General features: G+C 37.7%; 1 protein-coding gene across 7 annotated transcripts in view; it reads right to left on the bottom strand.

The window, feature by feature from the left end:
- Nucleotides 1–25,251, bottom strand: part of RASAL2 (RAS protein activator like 2) — a 354,763-nt gene that overhangs the window by 146,698 nt on the left and 182,814 nt on the right. For 6 of the 7 annotated variants that reach the window (XM_045982547.1, XM_045982548.1, XM_045982549.1 and 3 more), the window contains exon 3: nucleotides 23,465–23,591. In XM_045982547.1, the coding sequence (XP_045838503.1) occupies nucleotides 23,465–23,591 (127 nt within the window). Of the gene's footprint in view, nucleotides 1–2,423; nucleotides 2,500–23,464; nucleotides 23,592–25,251 lie in introns of those variants that run through there. The other variant, XM_045982552.1, reaches the window with a different exon arrangement.

The following is a 25,251-nucleotide window of genomic DNA, read 5'->3' as shown; positions in this document are numbered from 1 at the left end:
AGGAAAAACCAAGAAGAGAGAAAAGGGGTCTGCCTCAAGAAAACATTGGTCAAAAGAGAATTATTTCATATCCGTATGAGAGTTTCTTTTCTTATACCACTCATTTCACTCCACCCCTTCTATTCCCATTTAAACATTGTCTTCAGTCACACAATTGCTTATTATTGCCTTTCTCGAATTCAGAAAGCATAAACCCATCATCTTATAACTGTGTTCTAGAGAAGAAAAGGGTATGTGTTTCCTTCTAAAACTTTCTCTCTCTAAGGCATGGTAGTGAGTTTCATAAGGGTTAGTTTGGTTAATAAAATAGCTTCTTTCAAGTTAGGTTAGTAATATAGCAGCACTAGATTAATGACCAATGACTGTTTCTGAGGTGGAGAAACACACTCAAGCCAAATGTCCATCCTAGTATCTATCTATCTATCTACCAATCATACACACACACAACATTACACACACATACATCACAGCAGTCCCTTCACATGCTTCATGAAGGATAAAAGACAAGAGAAAGATCTAAGCTGTGTATACTACAACATGAACACTGCTAACTGGATAAGAGCATTATGTCCTCATTCTCACAGTCATCAAGTCCTCTTATAAACAGTGTGCATGGACTCTGCATGAAGACAAACAGTCTCTTGTTTCCTGCTGGGTGGAGAATGCACTTTGTAATTTGGTTTCCGATAGCCAAGAGCAGTAATGAAACTATTCCTTACAACTTACTGCTCATCCCACACAGACTTGTAAATCACCACACAGGCCCTGTTGAAAACTGGAATGAGCAGGTCAAGCTTTAACACAAAAGGGCCACGTCCCTTCGCTGTGCTTATAGCCACATGGAGCTAACTTGTTCCCAGGAGCTGTAAAGAGCCATGACAGATCCTTTTGACAGCAGCTATCTCTACTATTTAGCTCCCTAGAATAGTGTGGCCTCTCTCAACCCCACAATGGTCTGCACGAAAATGGAAAGGGCAGCAACCTTTTTTAGGGACTAAATGAAAATGTATGAAGACAGATGTCCTCTGTCTGTGGTGGCTCTTGAGCTCCTCCACTGAAGTTATTCTCTCACACACAATTCATGAGAGGGAGTAACAGAGGACCCTTACAAATGGACAGAAACAGAGCTGGACCTTGGATAAGGAAGCAAATGGATGGATAATTTTAAAACGTTCTCTCACATTAAAAAATAAACACAGAGAAGACACTGAATATGGGATGATTTTTTGCTACCCCTAAATAGATACAAATCACAAAATTAGAGAAAAGCTGACTAAAAGTATACAGAAGATTGCTAAGTCCTAAAGTCTTCAAGAGAAATTAAAGTCAATTTGAAAGAAATTTTAGTTTCATATACAAATATTCAGAATATGTCACAGCTATGTAATTATTTATATAAAAGCAGAATACAAACTATAGCCATTTTCCCTAATTGAAAGCCATTTTTTTCTTTCTGATACTTATTTACATATTTTTGGTTTTGATCAAGAGCGCGATGTTAATATTGATTTGATGACATCCAGTCCCCAGTATCTCTTTCCCATAAGATTTTAATCTAGATTTATAATGCATTTGATCTGTTTATGCCATAACTCATGCTACTTGAGGCCAACAGATATGGTATAGGGAAAATATAAAACCTAAAAGTATCTGGTACCATGAAAACAACAGTAAACCAAAAATCAGGAGATGTAGATTTTCATTTTAATTCTGTTTCCGTGTGATCTTGAGCAAGCCCTAGATCCCCTAGTCCTCAATGTTCTCATTAAAAATGGACAGGCTGGCCTGTAGATGATCTCTAAAATCTCATTCAGATTTCATTTTCAAGGAGCTAATTGGTTAAAGTCCCTAACTTGTCATCTATTGGCAATGGATATTAAAAGTCTACCTTGGGCAGAAAGAACAGGCCAAGTTCTCATCTGAATGTTCTACTGTTGTGTACAGATCCAACCTGTTGAACTTTCTGAATGACACAGATTTATTTATGTGCTTCTGAGACTCAAGCAAGGGTATTAAATTCTTATTGACGGCCAATATATTTTGTCTCCCTAAAAGAGAAATGAGCTGCATCCATTCCCAGTCATCGTAATATTTCATAGAGAATTTTGGGGAAGATCCAGAATAAGAATCCACTTCAAGTTATTAAAAGAACAAGTAAATGCTGCATTGTTAATATTTTGCTATGATCGTTGCCCTTTTAATTTATCTGGCCCTTCTTGGGCTGGATTTTTGTACTGGAATGCTGAGAGCTTTCACACAATATTCCTGTGAACTGACAGGAACAAAACAAACCTACTTCTTTAAAGCCAATAATCACAAAGGTTAGCAGTCACTGAAGTTGTGTAATAAAAATAAACCTCCACATTCCTTTTAAGTATATACAAACTTAATTTCAGACTCAGACAGACTCAAGGAACTCTTACCTGGGGTCTGCATTCTGCGAAGTTTCTGGGTGTTGCTAACATGATCCTTCTGGCATGCCAGTCAGAAACTCAAAACACTCGTATACCGTCCTCGCCCGAGCTCGCTCTGGCTGGCGCTCACGCTCTCTCTTTTTTGCTCTCACTCTGTGCCTCAGACAGTTTGGAATGCAGAAAAGCCAGAGCCAACGCCAGTCAAACTCAAGCCTTTTTTTCTTTTCCCCAGTTCTTTTGCTACAGAGCACTAAACAATAGGCACCCTTCCTTCCTCACTGCACGTCTCCAGCACAGCACTGGGTGCAGGCAATTTACTTTAGGGGAAGTAATGGATTTACCAAGCTAGAAAATTCATTTCTTTCTGTCCCAAGAGGCAGTAGGATGGATGTGTGCATCTCTGCATTTTAAGAAGGGACTTTTTTTTCTTAAAAGCAGTGTATTTCAAAATCTCTCATATTTTAGGGAAAGGAAAAATAATACAAATTTCAGAGATTCTTATTTTGAATGTTATTATACTGAATTAAAACATAAACTTTTCAAAGTACAAAAATCAGGTGAATATCTTACAACTAGTGTGGTCCATAAAGACGTATATATCTGCTAATATACATATTAATATATTAAATTCACTCCATAGATCACCTTATTAAAATAGGATATTTCAAATTGGGAAAAGAAAAATTGTATATCCCCAAATCCTTCCTTCAGCTCTTAAGCTAGAACTTCATTTTAAAAATAAAGAAAAAAATTAATTTTATAAACTGAGTGGCTCTTAATTCTTACGTCAACTAGATATGATGAAATTATAGATAATATCACTGTTCTCAGTTATCATTTCAACTTGCTTTAAAATCAGACATATTTCTAGGGTTCTCCCTTTACATGCCAAGAAAGGAAGACAGGTCAAAGACATAGTCTTCATTACTGGTATGATGATCTGGCACATTATGCGGCGGCTCAGTTGCCGACGTAGCATGTCACGACTGATCAATTAAAAAATTCAGTTTGAACCACTGAGCAGATCCCACCTGCCACTCCAGACAGAGGAACAGGACAGGCAAGAGAAGAACACAGTATCAATCTTGTATCTGCCATTTAACAAACAGCTCATGGGAAGACATATACTATACTAGCTATATTTATGTATATATTTTATATGTAATCTATCTCTCACACACTATCTAGATATACATACATACACACAGATAGGCACATATACATATACATAGGTGTGTGTGTGAGAACGTATTATACAGTCTTTTTTCCTTTTTTCTCCCTTTACAGTCTCCTTAAACACCATCTGATTTGATTTTTACTATCTAGTCTCACCTTCCTTGAAAAAATAATTAATATTTTAACTTTGCACTTTCCTCTGCCTTTACTTTTGGTTTCTTATTTCTACTTCAAACGAAGTACTCCTTTAAACCCTAGTGCTACTCAGGTAAGAAACACAGACAAAGAAAGGCAGAAACGAAACTTGTACGGAAAGGAACAAACTATGGGTCTGACTAGGAGGACTTTCAGACCACAGATCCCACCTTGCCCTATACGAAACAACACATCAACAACCATGATGCTCTTCTCCCCAAAGGTAACACAACTTTATCCGTATTAAATGTCATTTATAATCAACCTTAAAATTGTGCGAAGCACATTGAAATTATTTTTACTTGTTATTTCTCTGAACAATTCTAAGAAATAGATCATGATTCTCATAATTCAACCCAAGAGTTAGAACTAAGGACAGTGAGTCTAAGTTATAAGGCAGAGAGATTTCAGGTCAAGAAGAGCAAGTGAGTCCTTGGAAATGGCTTTCTGCAAAACCATTTGCAGAAATGGCTTTCTGCTCCCTGCTGTAACAGACAACGGTTCCCTAATTCTTCCCACACAAGTGACTGTACATTTGCTGAATATACTGCAGTGCTATAGGTCTCACACTATGCTATTGAACAACACTACTGTTCTGATGAGAAAACGGAGTAACAGCAATATTTTCCCAAATGACAGAAAAAGTTCACGTATACAATTTTCTCAAGTGTGAGTTTTTCTTCTTAAACATATTTTAAAATGTTAGAATCTGTTACTGTTAATTAACCTTAAAGAAGCCTAGAATGGTTCCAAACTCAGATCAAAAATGACATTTTCAGAAGGTTATATATATGAAGGTTAATTATAACAATGGTTTACTGTGTTCTGTCAAAAGCACTGTTACCTATTTGGAGTTCTGATACCTGATTAAATCTGAGAACCACTGTTAACAACAGGAAACAGTTTTTCTTAAACCCAAATATGATGTTGTTCCGTTATTCAACACTCTTCAAAGAGGCTTATATACCATATTTTATTTTTACACTAAATCTTTTTTTGCAATCCTTTATGCATTACTATTTTTAATTCCCTGCTTTATGCCTTCCAGCCTTGGTGCTGCTGCTTTTGCCTGGAAGTCCCTTCCTTACCTGGTCCACTCTAATTTTTCCTTCAAACCCCAGATTTAAAATGATTTTCTTTACCTTATTTCCTACCAGAGTTGATCACATTCTCCTCTGCACTCACTTTTATACCCTGCACTATTTTTTCTCTTCAGAGCCCTCACCATTACCTAACATTATATCATTTAGTGGTGTTTAATGTCCTTTCCCCCATCAGAATGTGAGGTAGATGGGGGTGGGGGCAGTGGGGAAACAAAGTGGGGCAGGGAGCGGAGGCTCTGTCTTATTTTCAGATTATCCACAGAGTTTTGAACGATGTCTGGCATCAGCAGGTACTTAGTGAATGATAGATGGACAGATGGATGAAAGAATATATTTCACTTCTCAAACCTTTCATAAGTATCGAGTTAGGAATACTTTGGGATATCTTGAGGACAGGGAGCACAGCACATGTATTTTCTGATGTCAGAGTCCAGTGCTGTATATATCACACATGGTGAAACAAGAACGTAAAGGAATACATCTCAGGCTTGTGTTGTTTCAAGCAACTAATTAATTGAAGGCAAAAGAATTATATACCAAGGGAAGGTAGTTATTTCATCATTTACCCAATTAGGACCTACTTGGACCAGGTGGAATCCCAATCCGTGAAAGCTTGTTGGGAGTCATTTTCCCCTTTTATGAAGCCACAGCCATGTGTTGTGCTATTGTGGAAAGGAAATGCAGCTTCTAAGGTAGAGACTGAAGAGTGATAAAATCTTAATCTCCTGCAACATTACCGAGTTCTCCAAGAGGCTAGAGAAGCATGAGTAAGTAAATGTTTCACTCTTTAGCCACTGCTCAAGTTAGACACTGGCTCAAATTCATGTCCATGAAGGAGCTTTGAGCTGTTTATTGCATCTCACAACTAGAGCACTCAATTCAGTATCCAGCATGTTCATTTTGGATATATCAGGCCACTTAAGCCATTTTATGTCTGCAAACAATCACTATGTTGTAATTATTTGGTTTCACCATTTCTTCTCTGTACAGAGATTGGGTAGGGTTGTCTTAATTAATCCATCTTATGTAACCATGATCCAACATCATATTTAATAAATAGTGTGTTAGGTTGAACTACATGAAAATGCCATTTTTTGTTAACCGGTAATAAACGAATATCAGCAATGATCAAAGGAATATTTAAAAAGATTCAAAGACTGAATGAAGTGTTGGATTAGGTAATTTTCAAGATCTCTTCCAGTTTTAGAATTCCATGATATTATAATTCAAACATAAATGAGAGAATCATTCATTTTCAACGCTTGGTCACCTTGACAAACTATGGTCCTCCCATTACACAGTAACATAGCACTCTGTTCTTGTCCTTTCTTGAACTTACCACAACTACAGTTCAGTTATTCATATGCTGGACGTCCAGCTGCTCCTGTCTTGGTGCCTACAAACTCCATGATGGCAGGGACCATACCTGCTTTGTTCACTGATGGATCAGTGCAAAGTATGGCATCAGAGTAAGTATTTCATAAATATTTGTTGAGTAAACAAATAAATGGACTCTTGAAGACTATATCTACGTGAGTTTTCAAATTCAGTATCAATGAATACTGTTGTTGTTTTTTTTTAAGACTGTATTCATTCATGAGGGACAGAGAAAGGTGGGGCAGAGGCAGAGGGAAAAGCAGACTTTCCACTGAGCAGAGAGCTGGGACTCAGTCCCAGGACCCTGAGATCATGACCCGAGCAGAAGGCAGATGCTTAACCGAGTGAGCCCCCAGGTGCCCAATACTGCTTTTTTTCTAAAAGGCTAGGATAATATTTTTCTAGTTATGAATCAACTAAGTAGTACACTTTTTAAAATTTTAATGAATAAAGATAGCATATTTTCCCCCTACCCCTTACAAAAGGAATTATGAAATTCTGACTTTGGTACAGTTATAGAAGTCAGTGTGAGAACCATTTAGACACCCTAACTGCATAATTTTCCATAAGTGCCTGATATTCTAAAAATCAACACAAAAAATAAGCTAACTGCATATAATTAAAAATGACATGCACATCAGTTTTACTTCTTACCAAATTAACAAATAAATAAATTTTAAAACCCTGTTAATACTATCTTCTCCTCTTCCAAGCACAAACACATCTCAGCAGCAGGTAGGCTGAGGTACACAAGCCTGTCTGTGTGCTTCCCGTTTTGAACAACAAGTGATCAGAAACACAGCTGCTTCTAACCATAAACACAATTTCTATTAAGTTCTCCCCATAAACCAGATTGGCACCCTGATACTGTGGTCTTCCCACGGCATTCTTTTTAGAGTTCATATTAGAAAAGGAAATCATTGTCTGCAATTGGAATAACAAAGACTAAAGTCACCATTTTTTCAGGAATGCTTCTGAAATTCTCATTTTTAAGTTTATTTGTATATGATGGGACCACAACAAACACATATACATATACACTTCTGAAAAAAAAAAAAAAGCATTAAAAAGACTTGAAGATCTGTTCATTGTAGGGTCTAGCTAAGTACTTACAAGTGTTTAGAAAAGGCACATGCCAAGAAGTGACAATTATGACAGCCAAGCAATAGTTCCCAAACTTCTGGCTAAGCAATTACCTTGCTCTTCCAGCGACAAGAATTTAGTACATGGCATTTCCTTACCTGAAATGGCAACTGGCAGAGAGGAAGCATTACAGGGAGTAGGAAAAATCAAAGATCAGTCAACTTCCTAATACTCAGATGTTCATATGAAAAGGACCATATTTCAAAGAAAAATAAGCCAAGCTTAAGTGGAAAAATACAAGTTCTATTTCATTATGTGAGAAAGATTGTGCTACAGGTACAAAAGCAACACTTCTATTTCTACGGAGAAAAATCAGTAGGAAACAACAAAAAGCAACTAAAAGCATTCAGAATAGGGTTGGATATTAAAGGATAATATCTCTGAATGTGCTCAGAGAGCCAAGGACAAGCCCGTGATATTGTCTCTCCTCATTTAAAGAGAGAGCTTCAATCGCACTTTAATAAAGCCTTCAAAAATTCGTTTTCCTCAGGGGCTTCAAAACCTATAGACAATTATCTGTGAGGTTTGATGACTTCCTGTCAAACTACTCCGCTGTCACAACTGAGGCACGACTGGTCCACCTTTCCCATACGCTGCACATGCTGTCACCATAAAGTAAGTCATCAGGCATTTGTTTTTATCTTACTTTTAAAGAAAACTCACAACTATGGGCTACTGTTTCCATAAAATCCACTTGGAAAAAGCACAGATATTGCAGTACAGTCATCTTTAGCATCCCCCTAACACAACAGCACACAAACACATACACACATGCTACACAATTCAAAATACTACTGCATACCTCAGTTTCACTCAATTTCATTCAGTTTCACTCAATTTCCATTATTCTCTTACAACTAACTAAAGCAAGCTAAAATCTAGTAGAACTCTAAGAGATAACTCATGAAACATTAAAAAAAAAAAAAAGGAAAATACTAGAAAATTCTAACCAGCAGTTTCCTAGGAAACAGAGTTCTAAAGCAGACAACCTAAGAAGTAAATGCTGTTGTTTTGTCCATGTTACATATGGGGAAATGGAAACACAGACAGGGTTGAGTGACTATTGTGCCCAAGGTCGTGAAGTGGTTGGTAGAGCCAGAATCCACATTTCAGTTGGCTCCAGGGTGCTTGCTCTTAACCACTATGACATACTAAATTAAACGACTTCTCCAAATTTACCCTAAGCGAGATTTGGGGGTTATTATATTTCCTCTTCACAGTTTTCTCTATTTTTCCAAATTTTCTATAATACTATTAATTTTGTAAAAGAGCTTATATATTACTCTAGATTAAACACCAGCTGTGGCTCTTTTCTTCACCATGTATGAATCCAGATACCATGAAACATATGTCTATTAGAACAATATAACCGAATCTCATTCCACTTATGCTGTTTCATTTTAGCAACTGGATGCAGCTCTATTCCCCACAATCTGAGAAGAGTTTCTGACTTGAGAATGATAATTTCAAGTGATCATCTGTGAATATTTTCTGAACATCTGGGCCCTGGATGTGGGGGATACAAGAGAGAAGAGAGCACTGAGGAAAGGGAAAGGGAGACACTCTTAGTCACTTGGCCCCAGACCGTGTGTTCCCAGGAAAAATCCAATCAATCTTGAAATCCAAGAGAATGAGGAGCCCTTTTTCTCAGCTCTATGGCTATTCTTTTTCCCCTACACACACACACACACACACACACACACACACACACACACACAAAGTTCTGTAAGAAATGAATTAGATACTCTTCAAGAAAGGGCATATCAAATAGTATAAAAGGCGCCAGAATTACAGTACGTAACATGCAATCAGTTCATGATCAATTCCAAAATAGTGATCTACAAAAATCCACAAAGCAGTTCAGCAACACAAACACTGCATGCAAGAATTCACCATTTGCTTTGAAACAAGCCAAATTTTTCTGTCTATCATAAGGGATAACATATTTTCTCTTGGCAATAAAATATGATATCTAAATTTCTTACTGTTGAAGCTAAAGACAAAAAAAAAATTCACTACCAATAAAAAACTTGGAAATCCTGTGAGAGATTTGTTTCAGTGACAGTAGCAATGAATTCCAATAAAAACAATGAACTTATAGGTTTCAGCATATTCAAGAATCAGGAGTATGTGGCCATACTATTCTTTAACCTACTTTCAATAATGATTACTATTAACAGATAAATTTGACGCAGGATATAGTAAATTTAGAAAGCAAATGGCTTTGGTTTTTGAACTAATTTAAAATCAATGTATTTAACCTGCTGGTGTTAAAATATCATATTGACAGGCTATAACAATCAGTGAAAATTTGCTATATTTTACAGAAAACTAATATTTGAATGATATTTTATGGGTGACAAAAATTGAGATACAAAAAAAGAGATTAATATATTCGCTAAGGAAACAGTCATTGGTGACTAAGGGCAGAACCACACTCTCACTATTACATCTCTCAGGAGACCATCACAGAGAAATAAGAACGGGGATAGCTACGCATGGGAATTGGAGACATCCCTTTACCCCTCATGTCAGGAAATAAATATAATGGTTTCCATGTCACTGGCAAGAGAAATTGAGTCACAATCTTGATTTTAAAAATATGGTATTTTCCTTATAGAAGTTCTAGGCTTGAATTTATAAAATTTGATTATTATAGACCACCCTTTATTCTGTAACATCAGTTGTTGCATAATTAAAATTATCCCCTATAAACCTTCAAAATTTCTTACAATTTTTATGATGCAAATTTTAAATTCTACAACATACCCATACATGTAAACATGAAATTTAAAAGAATATGATGAATTGGAGAATGCTGAAAATATTTTTTACTTTCTTATTTAGTGTTAAATTGTACTCGATATTTATTGAGTACTGTTAGTGCCAAACATGCTTGTTTGGTTGGTTTTTGTAAAGAAGTTCTTTAAATGATGCATGAAGTTTCACAGACAGAAGTCATTCATCACTGGCTGCTCCTTCAGTCAGCACATGACTGCCACCCTGAGACTTCTCTTCACCAATATTCTGGGGATTCTCTTTTGTCTTCTTCTCACCTTTCTCGATTTACCCCTCCCACTACTTGACAGATACTTCAGCCTGGAATACAATTTCAGGTTAGAAATCACATGCACTTGGAAGTTTATGGGATTCATACCCTTATAAGAGAGACCCCAGGAACCCCCGTGCCATCTTCCTGCCGTGTGAGGATATGAGAAGTCAACGGTCTGTAACCCACAAGAGGGCCCTGAGCAGACACCACGCCTTGGACCTGCCAGCCTCCCGAACTGTGAAAAATAAATGCTTGCTGTTGAAGCCAGCCGGTCCATGGTATGAGGCTACAGCAGCCTGAACCAAGACAAGTCCTATACCTGAAGGTATTAGGTAGGCATAGATACAACAGAGTAGTTTTAAATTTATCGCTAATCCTTGGAAAAGCTTATGAAAATAAAAGTGTAACTCTAATTTTAACCGAAGCAACACATTTAGTTGTAAAAGCTCATCTTTCACCTATAACCCTATGTTATATCACTGACATCAAGCCTTATTAGAGGAGGCCAAATTTTCTCCTCACTCACAGTGAACCTGCAGTTGCTTTTTTGGGAGGCTTATCTAGAAATTTTTAGCTTGTGGTGTACTCCAAGGTTATTTTTATCTAATTGTTATGTGCACGGCCAATGATATTCTGATATTTTAAATGCACTCTTCTGTCTCCATTTCCTTTCAGTCACAGTCAATGAATTATTTCAATGGCTCTCTCCCCAGTTCACTGGGCTTCTAATACACACATCTAAATACTTCTCTACAATTCCTACTTTTGAAAATTAATTATAAAAGATTTGTTTAAATATGTTTTTGACTCTTTGATGGCACTACTCTGATTAAAGTGAGAAGGAAAAAATTAAAAGGCCTTTAAGGGAAAAAATGAACTGAGATTAATAATCGTTCTTCATTTCCAGCTCTCTTTCTTTCTAATTCAGTCTTTTACCTCCTTCCTATCTTATGAATTCAACTTCTTTTTACTCTTTCCTACCTTGAATTTTTCCTGTTATCCTCTACTCTCTAGAGTTAGAAAGAACATGTCAAACACAGACAAAATACAAATTTTTATAAGCAGATAGGAAAAAAATGAAATAGGTGGAAATTTCCTGTTGTACTACTTAAATATCAATTAAAATGGGGAAAAAAGTAAACTTTCAAATTTCAGAAGAGGAAAGACAATGGGCTGTAGATTTCAGAGAAAAGTAAGTAATCAAAACAATTCAGTAAACACAATGCCTTAATGAGAAACCCGGGAGCTTCTCTTGTTAAGTATCCTTACTGTAGAAATCAGATGACAGGTGGATGGCGAAAAGGTCTTAACAAAACATTCTTCATCCCTGGAGGCAGCTCTAGTCTGTTTTGGACACAAACCCAACGAGATTTTCCACCAATCTGATTCATAAATCCTTCTGTTTGAAATATAAACTAAAATGGCTTTGGTAAACAGCTTAGTCAATCCTGGACTACTAAAAATGGGGGGGGGGGATGTGAAGGGGGTGAGAAGGTAAGAAGAGAGCACAAGTGAGAGACCAACTGAAGTAAGCAATGTTTAGTTAATTTTACTCAAAGTATCTGAATCATATGTTTTTCTTTTAGAAAAGGTTCCATGGCAGCCAAGGGCCCAGATTAAATCCCAAAAATAAATCTCAAGATGTATTATAAACAACTCCATCCCCATCTTTCTATCTCTATTATGGAACAGAATGATGAATTATGACTATACTTTAGAAGAAAGGAATTTGCCCAATTGTGTAAGTAAAAGTAGAAAAAAAAACAAACGAGGACAGTCATGAGATACAGAAGCAGGATGTTTCCTAACATGTCTCACGTCAAATTTCTTGATTGGGTTGACTTAAATTCATCCAAGCAAACTGAGAAATGTAACACCTACTCTATTACCTCACTGGTTCCATGATTTTGTAAGAATCAGAGAGAAGTGAAGTTTGTCTCAAATCAAAATTTATGTTGTTTGTCCTGCATTCCTCTTTCAAATCATAATAAAAATCTCATTTGATAAGGAAGCTGAGGCACAGTTAATGATGACGAGAAATGGAATCTGAATCCAGGTTGGGGCAACTTCAAAGCCTGTGCTGTTTCCAGTGCCCCACAAGTGCCTCTGATAAAGGCAGTCCTTCCAGAAAGAACAGAGAGTTCTACTCACAAGCATGAATTTTCTTTCTTAAAGCAATAAACCCTCTGTCTGTGAATTAGCTGCTCAATCTGCTCGTGTGATTTTGATATGCTTATTAACCACTTAAAAACCAAACTCCAGCAACAGCACGCATACATGCTATCAAGCTCGAATGCAGCGAAAGAAAAGGTCATTTTCTTTCATTAAAGGAATTTATTTTCTATTACCGTTCTGTATAGAAACATGAACATCTCAAATACAAGCTGTGTACTACTAATAAAACCTTAAAAAGAAGCACAGATACCTTGCGCACTAGTAAAACCAATGATGTCAACAAGCAGCGCAGCGGGAGAGTTTACATCTGACATTAGCGAACAGGCACCCCGGACACTGTGACCTGCTAGCTCGGACCACTGCAGTTACCGGCGTCGCACTCACCAGAACCAAGTTGCAGCTGGGACTGTTTAGAGTTCTTGTTGCTGCACAATGGTATTTAGTAAGTCTCTAACTGAATTCATAAAATACTTCTCTGGAGTGGATGTGGTTTTCCCTACAGGAAAAAGAACTTCCCACATCTAAAATGAAGCAGCAGCAGTCCTGTTGGCTAAGAGGTTCCAAGCTAGGAAAGAAGATACCTACCAACAATTTGCTGCAAACATCAAGGACATACATTCAGTATTAGAGGGACAAAAAAAAGCAGTTGGTTTCTCAGATGGAAATAAATGCAGATGAATTCTGATTAGTGGAATGAAGAAAAAGACTGCCAAACCCCAGGACACACGGGATTATCATACATGCCCCCAACACTGAGGAAATACTAAAAAGTAATTTTCCCAATTATGGGGGGGGGGGGAGAATAACATCTTAACATGAGGCTAACATTAGACAGTAATCCAGATCCATAAAGTGGTGGTTTGAAATACAATAGTTATCCAATAACCCTAGTTCATATTTTTTTAGTTTTTGTATAGGTCACTGGTAAATCTGTAATCTGAAGTGGGAAGCTGCGACCATGTTAAGAGCTGGAAGAGGATTATTTTGTTAGCCTAATATGACTTATTAGGCTCATCACAAATACTACATGGAAAACTGTGAAATGAAACAAAATAAAATTACTTGTAAGTAATTTTTCTTACTAACAGTCTCTGAATTCTCATTATCCAATATTACAAGAAACATAACAAAAAAATAATCCTAACTAAGGTAAAAAACTTCACTCTCCAACCTTATATGAGGAAAGGGTTTCTACAGGAGATCTATATAGAATTAATTCTTCTGTACTTTACTATCGTGGTCTTTGAGTTTTGAATTTGTGAGAAGAAATATAAACAAAAATGATACATTAAATCATAGGCACAGCATTTATGATCCCCAGAATACCTGTTCCCCAGCATTATTTCAGTTAGGTCTTACTTAACGTAGGGGTAAAGAGAAGAACATCCTTTCTAATATTCCTGAAAAATCCAGTAGAGTTCCTTTTATAATCTATTACGTTATAATCATCTAACATAAAAATGTCAAGAGTTTCTAGTCTTCTTTAGTCAGAGTCAATTTCTCTTCTTTACTGCAGATATATAAAAACTAAGCTGTTTTAATGGTCAACTAAACGTCCTGCTACAAATTCGTGACTGGAGAGTGAGATGAAACCCAGCTAATTTTAAAGCAGTGTATTTTAGTAATGCCAAACTCACTGCCTGGCATCAATATAACATACCTTTCCAGTTAATTGTCTAAGATTTGAATTCATTGTTTTCCTTATGTTTGAAATTCAACTTAAAGAACTGAACTGTCCCTTTCAGGATAGGCAGGTTTCTTCTTTCCCTTTTTTTCTCTCTTATCTTTATTAAAGTTATGAGTATTTCTGTCATTATTACTACTTAAGAATACTAACCCATTCACTGGATTAAAAGTTAAAAGGTTAGGGGCACCTGGGTGGCTCAGTGGGTTAAAGCCTCTGCCTTCGTCTCAGGTCATGATCCCAGGGTCCTGAGATCGAGCCTCCGCCTTGCATTGGGCTCTCTGCTCAGCAGGGAGCCTGCTTCCTCCTCCCTCTCTGCCTGCCTCTCTGCCTACTTGTGATCTCTGTCTGTCAAATAAATAAATAAAGTTTTAAAAGTTAAAAGGTTAAAAAGGGTCTGATAATGACGAGTTTGTCTCCACATTCTGACCCACCGGGTCCCCGGTTTTCTCCTCAGAAGCAACCACTGCTAGAGCTTCTTCTGTATAGTTCTAGGGTTACACACACAAACACACACACACAGACCCACACTCCCTCATATATACTATACACGGTTATATACATATGGCATTTTTTTACCCAAATCATAGTACATTATACACGCATTTCTGCACTTGCTCCCTGTCCCCAACTCCTTAATAATGTATCTTGGAAGTTGTTTCAAATTACTACACACACGGAGCTACTTTATTCTTGATAGGGGCATGCCTCGTAGTCCATCATGCAGATTTAACGTGACTCATTCAAATCATCTCCTACGGATGGCTGTTTCAGTTGGGTCTGCTCTTGTGTTATTACAAACAAAACTATTAGTTTCACAAGGCTTGTTAATATACATGGCAATCCCTAGCCCTCCTCTTCTAACACTGTTCCTTCCCCAGGAACAGCTACTTTTATCTCTTTTAGCCAGTTCTTTCGGTAGTTACCATCAAATCTTAAATAATATGGTTGTATATAGTTACAATTTTTCCCATTTTAGACATCGTCTTTTAACTTTCCTCTAAGGAAGATAAGAATTTGATTCTTTCCTCTGTTACTACCCTAGAAGGTGCACAGACACTTCCTACTCTCTCACAGTCCCTATTTAGTTCCAGAGTAATTTTGGTAAGGATAAGCAATATTGTGACTACATGTGTAATGCAGAGTGCAGCCACACTGTGAATCCAATGTAGGATACAGCCCCGTAGGATACGTAGGATACAGGATACAGGTCAGGAGGAGAGGTCCTGAAGGCAGACTGCCCGGGGTTCAAATCCTATCTTTGCCATTTGATAGCTGCCTAGGTATTTAAACAAGTTACTTAACCTCGCTATGCCAGTCTCCTTACCTATAAATCAGTACCTTGTAGGTTTACAAAGATTAAAAAATTAGTATACACAAAGTGCCTAATATGTAGAAGGTGCTATACAACCATTCTCTGTCCTGAACTACATTTTTGTTTTTCCTGTAGTTGTTGCCTGATTATTATTCATTTGTTTAAATTTCTATATGCTTATTGTTAATTCAATCCCAAATTTGTTTTAATCCTAAATTTGTTGTTTAAATTCACTTCATTATATCACTTTTGTCTTCTTAGAGAAGTTTTTTCTATAGCCTTCTGACTACTGTAATCTGAACTGGCTGTCCTCATTTTACAGCTGGTATCGTTGTTTATTTAACTCAGCTCTCGCTATAGTGTTTTCCTAAGGGGGTCCCTTTGTCTTCTCCCTTGTGTTGGATCTCTTATCCTATATTCCACATCCTACTCACTCCTGGTGAAGAATAGATTCCATTAGCTTTAGAAGAAATGATGTGTAGGAGATAATTTTTTGTTTAAATATTGTATGTCTGAAAATGTCTATTTTATTCTCATGTGGTGAATAATGGCTTATAGCTGAACATAGAATTCTAAGTTGGAAGTTATTTTCCTTCAGAAGTTTGAGGACACTCCTCATTGTTTCCTAGCTTCTGATGTTGCTGAAAGGAAATCTTATGCTATTCTGATTTCTGATCCTTAGAATATAATCTGTTTGTTCTTTCTTTGGAATTTTGTAAGACTGTCTCTATGTTAGGATGCCTGGGTAGCTCAGCTGGTTAAGCGTCTGCCTTTGGCTCAAGTCATGATCCCAGGGTTCTGGGACTGAGTTCCACATCGGGCTCCTTGCTCAGGAGGGAGCCTGCTTCTCCCTCTGCCTGCCGCTCCCCCTGCTTGTGCTCTCTCTCTTTCTCTTTCTGACAAATAAATCATTTAAGATATTTAATTTTTTAAAAAGAAAAAAAAAAAAAGACTGTCTCTATGTCACTAACGACAAATTAAAATTGAAATTCCCCCCAAAAATGTGACTTGCCACAGAAAGCTCTTTCAATCTGGAAACTCTCATCTTTACTTATGGGAAATTTTCTTGAATTACTTTGCTAATGATTTCCTTTCCTTGTTTTTCTTTTTCTGGAACTCATTGTTTTGATGTAGGACTTCCTAGACTAGCACTCTAATTATTTTTATCTTTTTTTCCCCTCTACTTTCTGGGATATTTCCTTATTTTCATCTTTTAATCCTTCTATTGAGTTTTATTTGTTACAGTTTTGTTTCAATACACAGAAGCTCTTGGGCTTTGTATCACATTCAGTTCTAGTCTCAAGTAGGTAGTGTTTTATCTGTCTGATAGTGATGCTTTTTCTTTACGTTTTCTATTCCCTGCCTGTCTCTGTTCCTCCAAGTTTCTTTTTTCCTTTTGTTTGTTTTGGTTTTTCTCTTTCATGCTGGAGGCTTTTCTTCAGATGTCTACTAGTGTTGGGAATGTCCCTATGGTGAGATCTTTCCTCTTAGGATGGTTAAAATCCCCAAACACTACTCTTCCAGTCTTTTGCCTGAAGGGTAAAGGCAAGCGAGGAAAGACAGATGGAGGGGTCTCATCATTCTGTCTGCAGATGCTCACTTAATTTCCTTATATTTGGAAAGTGTTCTGTACTCTCAATTTTGCCTGGTATGCCCCAGCCCGGACACTCTTAGGTTCCCACCCCGACTCTCCCCAGGGTGGGGCGGAATTAATCTGCAGTCTTAGAATAGAGGCAGGGGTGGGAAGAGTAATTGCTCAGTGGAATGGGGAAGAGGAGACCTAGGGATCCACTAACATTTGTTCCTGATACCAGCAATTCCTGAGCTATTTAAAGATTCTGTAGTGAAAATCACGTTTGTTCTCAGCTTTCTTCATTGCCAGACTAAGATTTGGCTTTCTCAAGTCAGCTAGGTTATTTATCACATTCCATTTGCTTTTGAGCTTTCAGTTTATTGTTGTTATTATTATTTCATCTGGTTGCTCTCTTCCCTCTCATTGGCCTTACCCTTCAAGGACCATGTCTTTAAAGAAAATCCCTTTACTATATAGTTATCATGCAGTTTCTGGAAGGAATACAATTAGATGCTTATGTTCAAACCACCTTTTTCTTCCCAGAAGTCCAAAGTCATTCTTGAGTGCTCTTGCCACTCAGTCCTCCTCCCCACTCAATTCTCCAACCACCACTCTGGTGTGCTATGATTAATACTGCATTAGGGCTAGTCCTAAGAGGCTGCTCGCCTGGACATCACATGGTAAGAAAATTCTACTCAAGCGCTCTTGGGCATGGATCCACATACAGCTTGAAGGTACAGGCTGGGTTGTATTGAGTTGCATGTACATGAGGCTTCTCATGATGTGGGACCAAATTTGAAAATTCTAGCCTGGAATTCCAGATTGTTACAAAATATATAGTCAAGGTGGAGGCACCCAACCTATTTTATTTTGGTGTGTTTAAAAAAAAAAAAAAAAAAGTTTGTTAGAGACTAACTTAAATATTAAGACATCAGATACAGCTTTGTAATAAACCCAGCAAGCAGCTGGTCCACAATTCAGTGTTGACTTCTGTCCTGGTTTCTCTTTCTTCCCCTGGTCTTCTGGCTTTACAACAACCCTGACAACAGCCTATACAAATGACCTACATGAATCAGAACAGGAATCTCTCATTTAGGAACTTTACTGCCACCTGCTGGAAATTTTATGAAATAACTACAAATCAATGCCCTGAGCTTCCCCCTGGTCCTTAGGCAATTCTTAGCAGTGCGTTGGAACCATCTTCACAGAAGTGAACAAATCTCTGCTGTACCAGAATGAGGATGGGGAATAGGATAAAAGAACAAATTGGGAACCCAAACTTGCATTTACAACTCGAAAGGAACTGTGATCTGGCACCTTGACTTAAAATGAGCACTGATGTCCTCAGAGAAAAAACTGTTCTACTCATCTAAATCCAGCTCATCAGAGTTAATAAGCTCAACTAAAAATTGGCTTTAGTAGGTTAGCCTGAGAACTGAAGAACTAGATTTTATTTTATTCCTACTAGTTTTGAGTTCTAAATGACTTCCAAAAGAAATCTAGGAATGTGTGAAAAAGTAACTGACGGTGTGGAATTCAGTTGGCTAACAAACACAAGCTACCTCTTTCCAGCGGACAAACCTGATTAAATCAGGTTGGCAGGCAAGTCAGTTCTGTTACGATGCTTGTATTGAAAATGTGAACGTTACGCCACAACTGACATAACAGGGCACAACCTGTGATTATGTGAATTTGTTTGTTTATGCATGATTTCATCTGTAAGAAACACTAGGTGAACAAAGAACAGTGCGCCCAGCTGAAGCAAGCCACGGAGGAACACACAAAATGCTTGGACACGTCATACTTCAACCCCCTACCAGCTACCGCACTTCACGGCGTGTGCCACAAAGCCACGCTCTTCCACCTCTAGTGGGACAGCAATGTTCTATTCATGTGTCCAAAACCCCTCTTCCCATCGCTTCATATCAACTTGTAAATTATTCTGATGCCTACCGCCACAAGTATTTCTCACCTTTTTTCCCAAGGTAAAGTACTATATTTATTGTAGTGTTTATATATTTTGCAACCACTTAACACATGTAAAAATGTGCTACCATTTTTATCTAGTTTCCATCCTTTTTAATGTGTCATTGACCAAGTTTTTTAGTATAGTGCCTCTGATCCCCTTCTTCCCTAAGCCCTGTGATTTTTATTGTGCAATTTTGCATAGTGTTGTGATTTTTAGAAATACATATACCACATTATAGAACTCACTGTATGTAGCTATTTTAACCTAGAGTGAAGCCCATTCTTCGAGAATATTATCATCAGCATTACCTGCTGCCTCATACCCCATACACACTTCTTTTCCCTGTTTCTGACATTTATTAGGTACTCATCAGTGTAAATTTGCCCATGTTAAACAATGTATAAGGCACAAATATATGCCTTTCCATCTTTTTACATTCCAAAGTTCTCTAACCAGTTTGAAATCTCTGATGTACAGTTACATTGGCAGCCACTATAAAAGTTCTTCCCAGATCTTTTACTCTCAAAGAGCTCCTTTTTGTTTTAGATCCTCTGAAGTAGAGTAAAAGGGGCATGTTTTTCATGAGTGGGCATTTCTCCGTAGATGACTGCCTCATACCTGAAAGCAAAGTATGTTCTATGATTTTACATCTGCAAAACCAGATCAGTGTTTGGGGTTCCTCTACAGAAGAAGAACAAAGAGAATCCAGAGCTTGCAAAGTACAAGAACCACGCAAGACCAGAAAGGTTGCCCCATACACACTTGATGCAACTGTCTTATTTGGAAACAAAATTCTGGATTTTTGTTCTCTTTGCCAGTGCTTCTTAATCTTCTTAACCTCTACGTGTTGTTCCAGAACTTTATCTTCTACCTACACACATTTCCCTGGTGATTTCACTTAACCTCATGGCTTTGAATACCATCTCTTTGCTAAAGGTCTACAACTGCTATCTCCAGTCTGTACTTCTCTCTTGATTTCTACTTGGGTGTCTAATAAGACTGTCAAACTCAGTATGTCCAAAATTGAGCTCCTGGTCAATCCCACTTTCAAATGTGCTCGTCCTAGTCCATCCCATTTAAGGAAAAAGATCACAATTTCATTCCCCTAGCTGCTCTATCCAAAATTCTTCACTCTTCTACTTCTTACATCCCACTTCCAATCCAACAAGCACATTCTGTTGGCTCTACCTTCAAATCCAGAATCTGGCCACTTCTCAGCCCTTCCACTACAAGCACTGCGGCTCAAGCGCTACGATCCCTTGTGTAGATTATTGTCATGGCATCTGAACTAGTCTCTGAATTCTCACTCTTGCATCCTTACTCATACTAGAGAAGCCAGTGGCTCCCCATCTCACAGAGTAGAAGCCAAAGCCCTTATGATGACCTCCAACACCATCCTGATCTGCTTGCCAAAGAGCTCAGCGATGTCATGATCTACTACTCTCCCCCTTGTTCATTCCATGCCAGCATCACTGCACATACGCTGTTCCTGTAATACCTCAAGCATATTCCTACATTATACTAGCTGTTTCTTTTGGTGGAACACCTCACCTTCAAATAGCCACATGACTTACTCATTATTTTACCTGATTTTTACTCAAATATTACTTAACAAGAGGCATTCCTTGGTCACCTTAGCTAAAATTATACTTCCTTGACACTTCATATCCCCATTCCCTATTTTATTTTTTTCTTTGTACTTATCACCACCTAGCACAGCATAAATTCCACTTACTACTCTTGCTTATTATTGTCTGTTATTCCTCAATAGAATGTAAGCTCCACAAAGGGACAGATTTGTTTCTATTTTTTTCACTGTTGTATCTTGAGTGCCTAGAACAGCATCTGGCACATAGTTGTCACCCAATAACTATTTGCTGCATAAATATAAGGGTTTTTAAAAAAACAAAAAATAGGGTCTCCGTTGGTTAAGTGACTGCCTTGGCTCAGGTCATGATACCAGCGTCCTGGGATCGAGTCCCACATCGGGCTCCTTGCTCGGCAGGGAGCCTGCTTCTCCCTCTGCCTCTGCCTGCCACTCTGTCTGCCTGTGCTCGCTCACTCTCTCTCCCTCTCTCTCTCTCTCTGACAAATAAATAAATAAAATCTTAAAAACAAAAACAAAAAAATAAAAGCCACACAATATACCACAATAACAACACGTACTCTAATTAGTCATCAATAATCTATCTTCCTAACTACATAAGAATCTTCCAAAGGCAGAAATTTTATCTTACATCCCTTTTCATTCTTAGGGATTGGGATAGAATGTTATATATAATAGAATGTAACATATACTCAGTTAAATACTTGAAGCAGAAAATTTTGCCTAAAGACAAATCCCTAGGAGACAAAGGTAGAACAGAATAATTATCTAATTCAACATTAAACTGGCATGTAAGGAAGGATGGCTCTAAAAGTAGTCTTTTTCCTTCTGATACTTATAAGCCATAGCTTCAAGTGCTAATTTAGGACATCCACTCCAAAAATGATCATGGACATCATGAGTCTGGATGGCTATAGCACTTGTAGTCGGTACAAGGTTGGCTCTGGACTAGACAACTTGGCCAATCATCTTAGTTAATCTCTGGGACCAGCATCTGGAATGGTGGAGATTTTTAAAGAATCACTATATAGTTCTTTCTTCTATAAAGCTGTTATAAATCTTCAGACTATGATTATACTTCCTCAAAAGTAAGTGACTTTTGTGGGTCAAAGCTCAAACAGTCAAAGGTCCCTTCCTGGAGAAGTGGCAAAGAGAGTCATCAACATAACATTACAAGTAATGACAGCAAAAGAGGTGAAAGAAGGTGACTCCGAGCCAGTACAAGCCACACAGAACCTATATATGAAATACAAACAGGCTACAAAATGGTTACGCCCAGACAGGTTTGCAATGTAATTTAGGCTCACACCTAAACTGGTTTGAACACATGCTAAAGAAGTACAGTGGAAATAAGATGAGAGGAAATCTTGATTTCCCCAAGAATGACTCCTTGGAGAAAAGTGTTTGCTTACCTAATTTCTAGAAAAGTACAATTGTTACAGAATAAGAAAATAATAATAATAAATAATGGATTCAGATTCTGACCAAGAGTTTTGAGTTCCATTTAGAAAATGAAAAGAAACGAAGAAAAAGGCAAAACAACAACAACCCAACAAAACAAACAAAAAAATCCCCAAAACAAACAAACAAACAAATCCAACCCAAAAAACCAAATTCTGATTTTCTATTTTTTTTTAAATGGCAAGATTTCCCTTGTTTTTAAAGATTTTATTTTTTTATTTGACAGAGATCACAAGTAGGCAGAGAGGCACACAGAGAGAGAGACGGGGAAGCAGGTTCCCCAACGAGCAGAGAGCCTGAAGTGGGGCTCGATCGATCATGGGATCAGGGGATCATGAACTGAGCCAAAGGCAGACGCTTTAATCCACTGAGCTACCCAGGCGCCCCCAAACTCTGATTTTCAAAAATACAACCAAACTCAGAGTGATCCATATTAAACAACATAGAGACAATAAATGATTCCATATTATCTACCTATCAAATGTCCATGACTTAATGTCTAGGTTCACCAAGCAAATGATAATACAAGAATGCAAAGTACCAAAGCACTCCCTACTTTTCATATTCTTTTATCATATTTAATCTTAATTATGTTTCTTTAAAATTACTTGACCTGTCTAATAATCTAAATATCCACTGGTAAGCACACAAATCATCAACGTTATTTTGATATTGACGTTAATTCCTTTGGTATATAACAACTGAAGTTTTTTTGGTTTTCCCCCCATTTCTCCCTTCTGTCACCCACTCCAACCATGAATATAACTTACGTGGGACATGTAAAATTAGCTCAGCTAAATTAGCCTGATCCGACATTACATAAGGCAGCATCAGTAGCTGTGTGAACAGGACACAAACTACTCAATACCAAGTTTCAACACAACACTGGCTCCCCAATGACCCTCAGTGCTTCAACAAGATCGCTTAATGCTCTTTCAAAATTGAAAGCCAAGCAACAAACTCAGAAACAACACTTGACCTAGGAAGGGAAAGCAAAGGTACTAGCACTCAGATAAATTTTATCTCTGTAAAATAACTTTGTCACCACTTGGTTGTAAAGAACAGAACTTTCTAATGACTACTAACTGCACGTTAACATACTATATTTCAACCTTCTTACTTAACAGGAAAAACAGGAAGTTTTGTGTTATTCTAACCCTCAATAAGAAGTCCATAAATTACCAGATAAAAGCTAGGAATTTTTTCCTTTTATCAGCTTACCCAGTTTGGTGGCGCCCTCTGGTGGGTACTCAGGAAACTGGCCCTCGGAAGGGACACTGACGGTTCTCCTCAGGCATCGCCCTTTGGTGGAATCTGTCTGCTGCTCCTGTCCTCCCTCCACAGGTATCTAGAGAACCAAAAGAAAAGGAGATGAAACTTGCCATAACTACCTTCTGACTGAATAAGATTTTTAGTTAATAAAGACAGGAGTGTGTAATCATTAGAGCATGGTAGACAAAGCGTAGGACTCAAGTAGTTACAATGGTAAGATATTACCAACCCTTTGTCAGGAAGTATTTCTTTAAAAAGAAAGATCTGGAAAGGTGAGTATGTAAATTAGCTTACCTGAAGTACATACAAGTCATATCCAGGTGTGTACCTGCTTTGCGAGCTCTGAAAACAAAACACCCACACAAATAAAAGATTCTTTTATATCAGAAACTAGTTCGCAAGCTCCAATTCTGGCCACTGCTCAAGAAGGTAAATGGAAATCAAAGCCAACCAGAGAGACTTAGCTGCAACACTCAATTTAGGGAAGGTTTTGTTACATAAAAGGAGTAAAATCACCCAAATTCTCTTCAATTTTATAATTAAGCACTTGGAGATAGTGAATAAAACACATTTCAGTGGAAACTTGTATAGCTACTTAGATAAAATGGCGTTTTTCTTCTAAAAGTGAGATTAGTTTTTAAAATCCTAAAAATTTTTTTGCTGGCATAATTTCAGGAACATATCAAGTGTTGTTTGTATATATGAGCTAAGAACTATGAATGGAGCAAAAGCTCTCTAATACCAACAACTATCTTAAAACTTACTCGCGGATTATAATTGTAAAGTAATGCAATGACCCTAAGTTCCTTTTTTTTGGGGGGGGGGGGGTAATATGCTAAAAGATTAAATCATTTTAGTTTCATGGTAGGGCAAAGACTTTTCACAAAGATATTTTACCAGAATTAACAACAGTATTGGTAACATCTTAAGTCGTTTGGCAAAATGGGTCAGCAATTAAATATAGTTCCCAAGTTCTTCTGGCTCCAAAATTGAAATTTCAACAAATTTCAATAATCATTGGCACTGAGTTCTTACTTTGCTCAAGGCTAAAGAATTTACGTGTGTGACATTATGAGCAAGTCAGTTTTATTATTATCCCCTTTCTACAGGTGAGGAATATATTTCTCCAAATGATTACAGTGGACACATAGAGGACAGACATCAACTAATCCAGAAAAATTGGGATAGATACAGGCTTAACTGTAATATGCCTCCTGCCTTGCCTCAGTAGCCCAACCCCTACAACTGGGGTCACGGGTATGATAGGAAGGGAAACTCTCTGTGTTATGGAGAACCTGAAGGGCAAAGTCCTAATGTCTTCATAGAAACCGAAAGTTTGCACACTCTTTATAGGACCAAAAAAAGCGGTAACTATGGTTACCGCTTGCACATTTAGAAACCACAAGGCAGAATGAAGAAAGGTAAAATTCTAAAAAAGAAGGGGAGACCAAATAACAACATCAAAAAGACATGAACTCTTCCAAAAGTACTCCGTAATATAAGACTTTACAAACAGGGATGCTGGCGTGGCTCAGTCCGTTAAGCTGCTGCCTTTGCCTCAGATCATGAGCCCAGAGTCCTGGGATCGAGTCCCACATCAGGCTCCTTGCTCGGCGGGGAGTCTGCTTCTCCCTCTGCCTCTGCCTGCCACTCTGCCTGCTTGTGCGCTCTCTCTCTGACAAATAAATAAATAAAATTTTTTTAAAAAGACTTTATGAACAGTAAGCTAAATCATC

Source organism: Meles meles, chromosome 17, assembly GCF_922984935.1.
Source record: "Meles meles chromosome 17, mMelMel3.1 paternal haplotype, whole genome shotgun sequence".
NCBI lineage: Eukaryota > Metazoa > Chordata > Mammalia > Carnivora > Mustelidae > Meles > Meles meles.
This window is presented reverse-complemented; position numbering and strand designations above follow the sequence as displayed.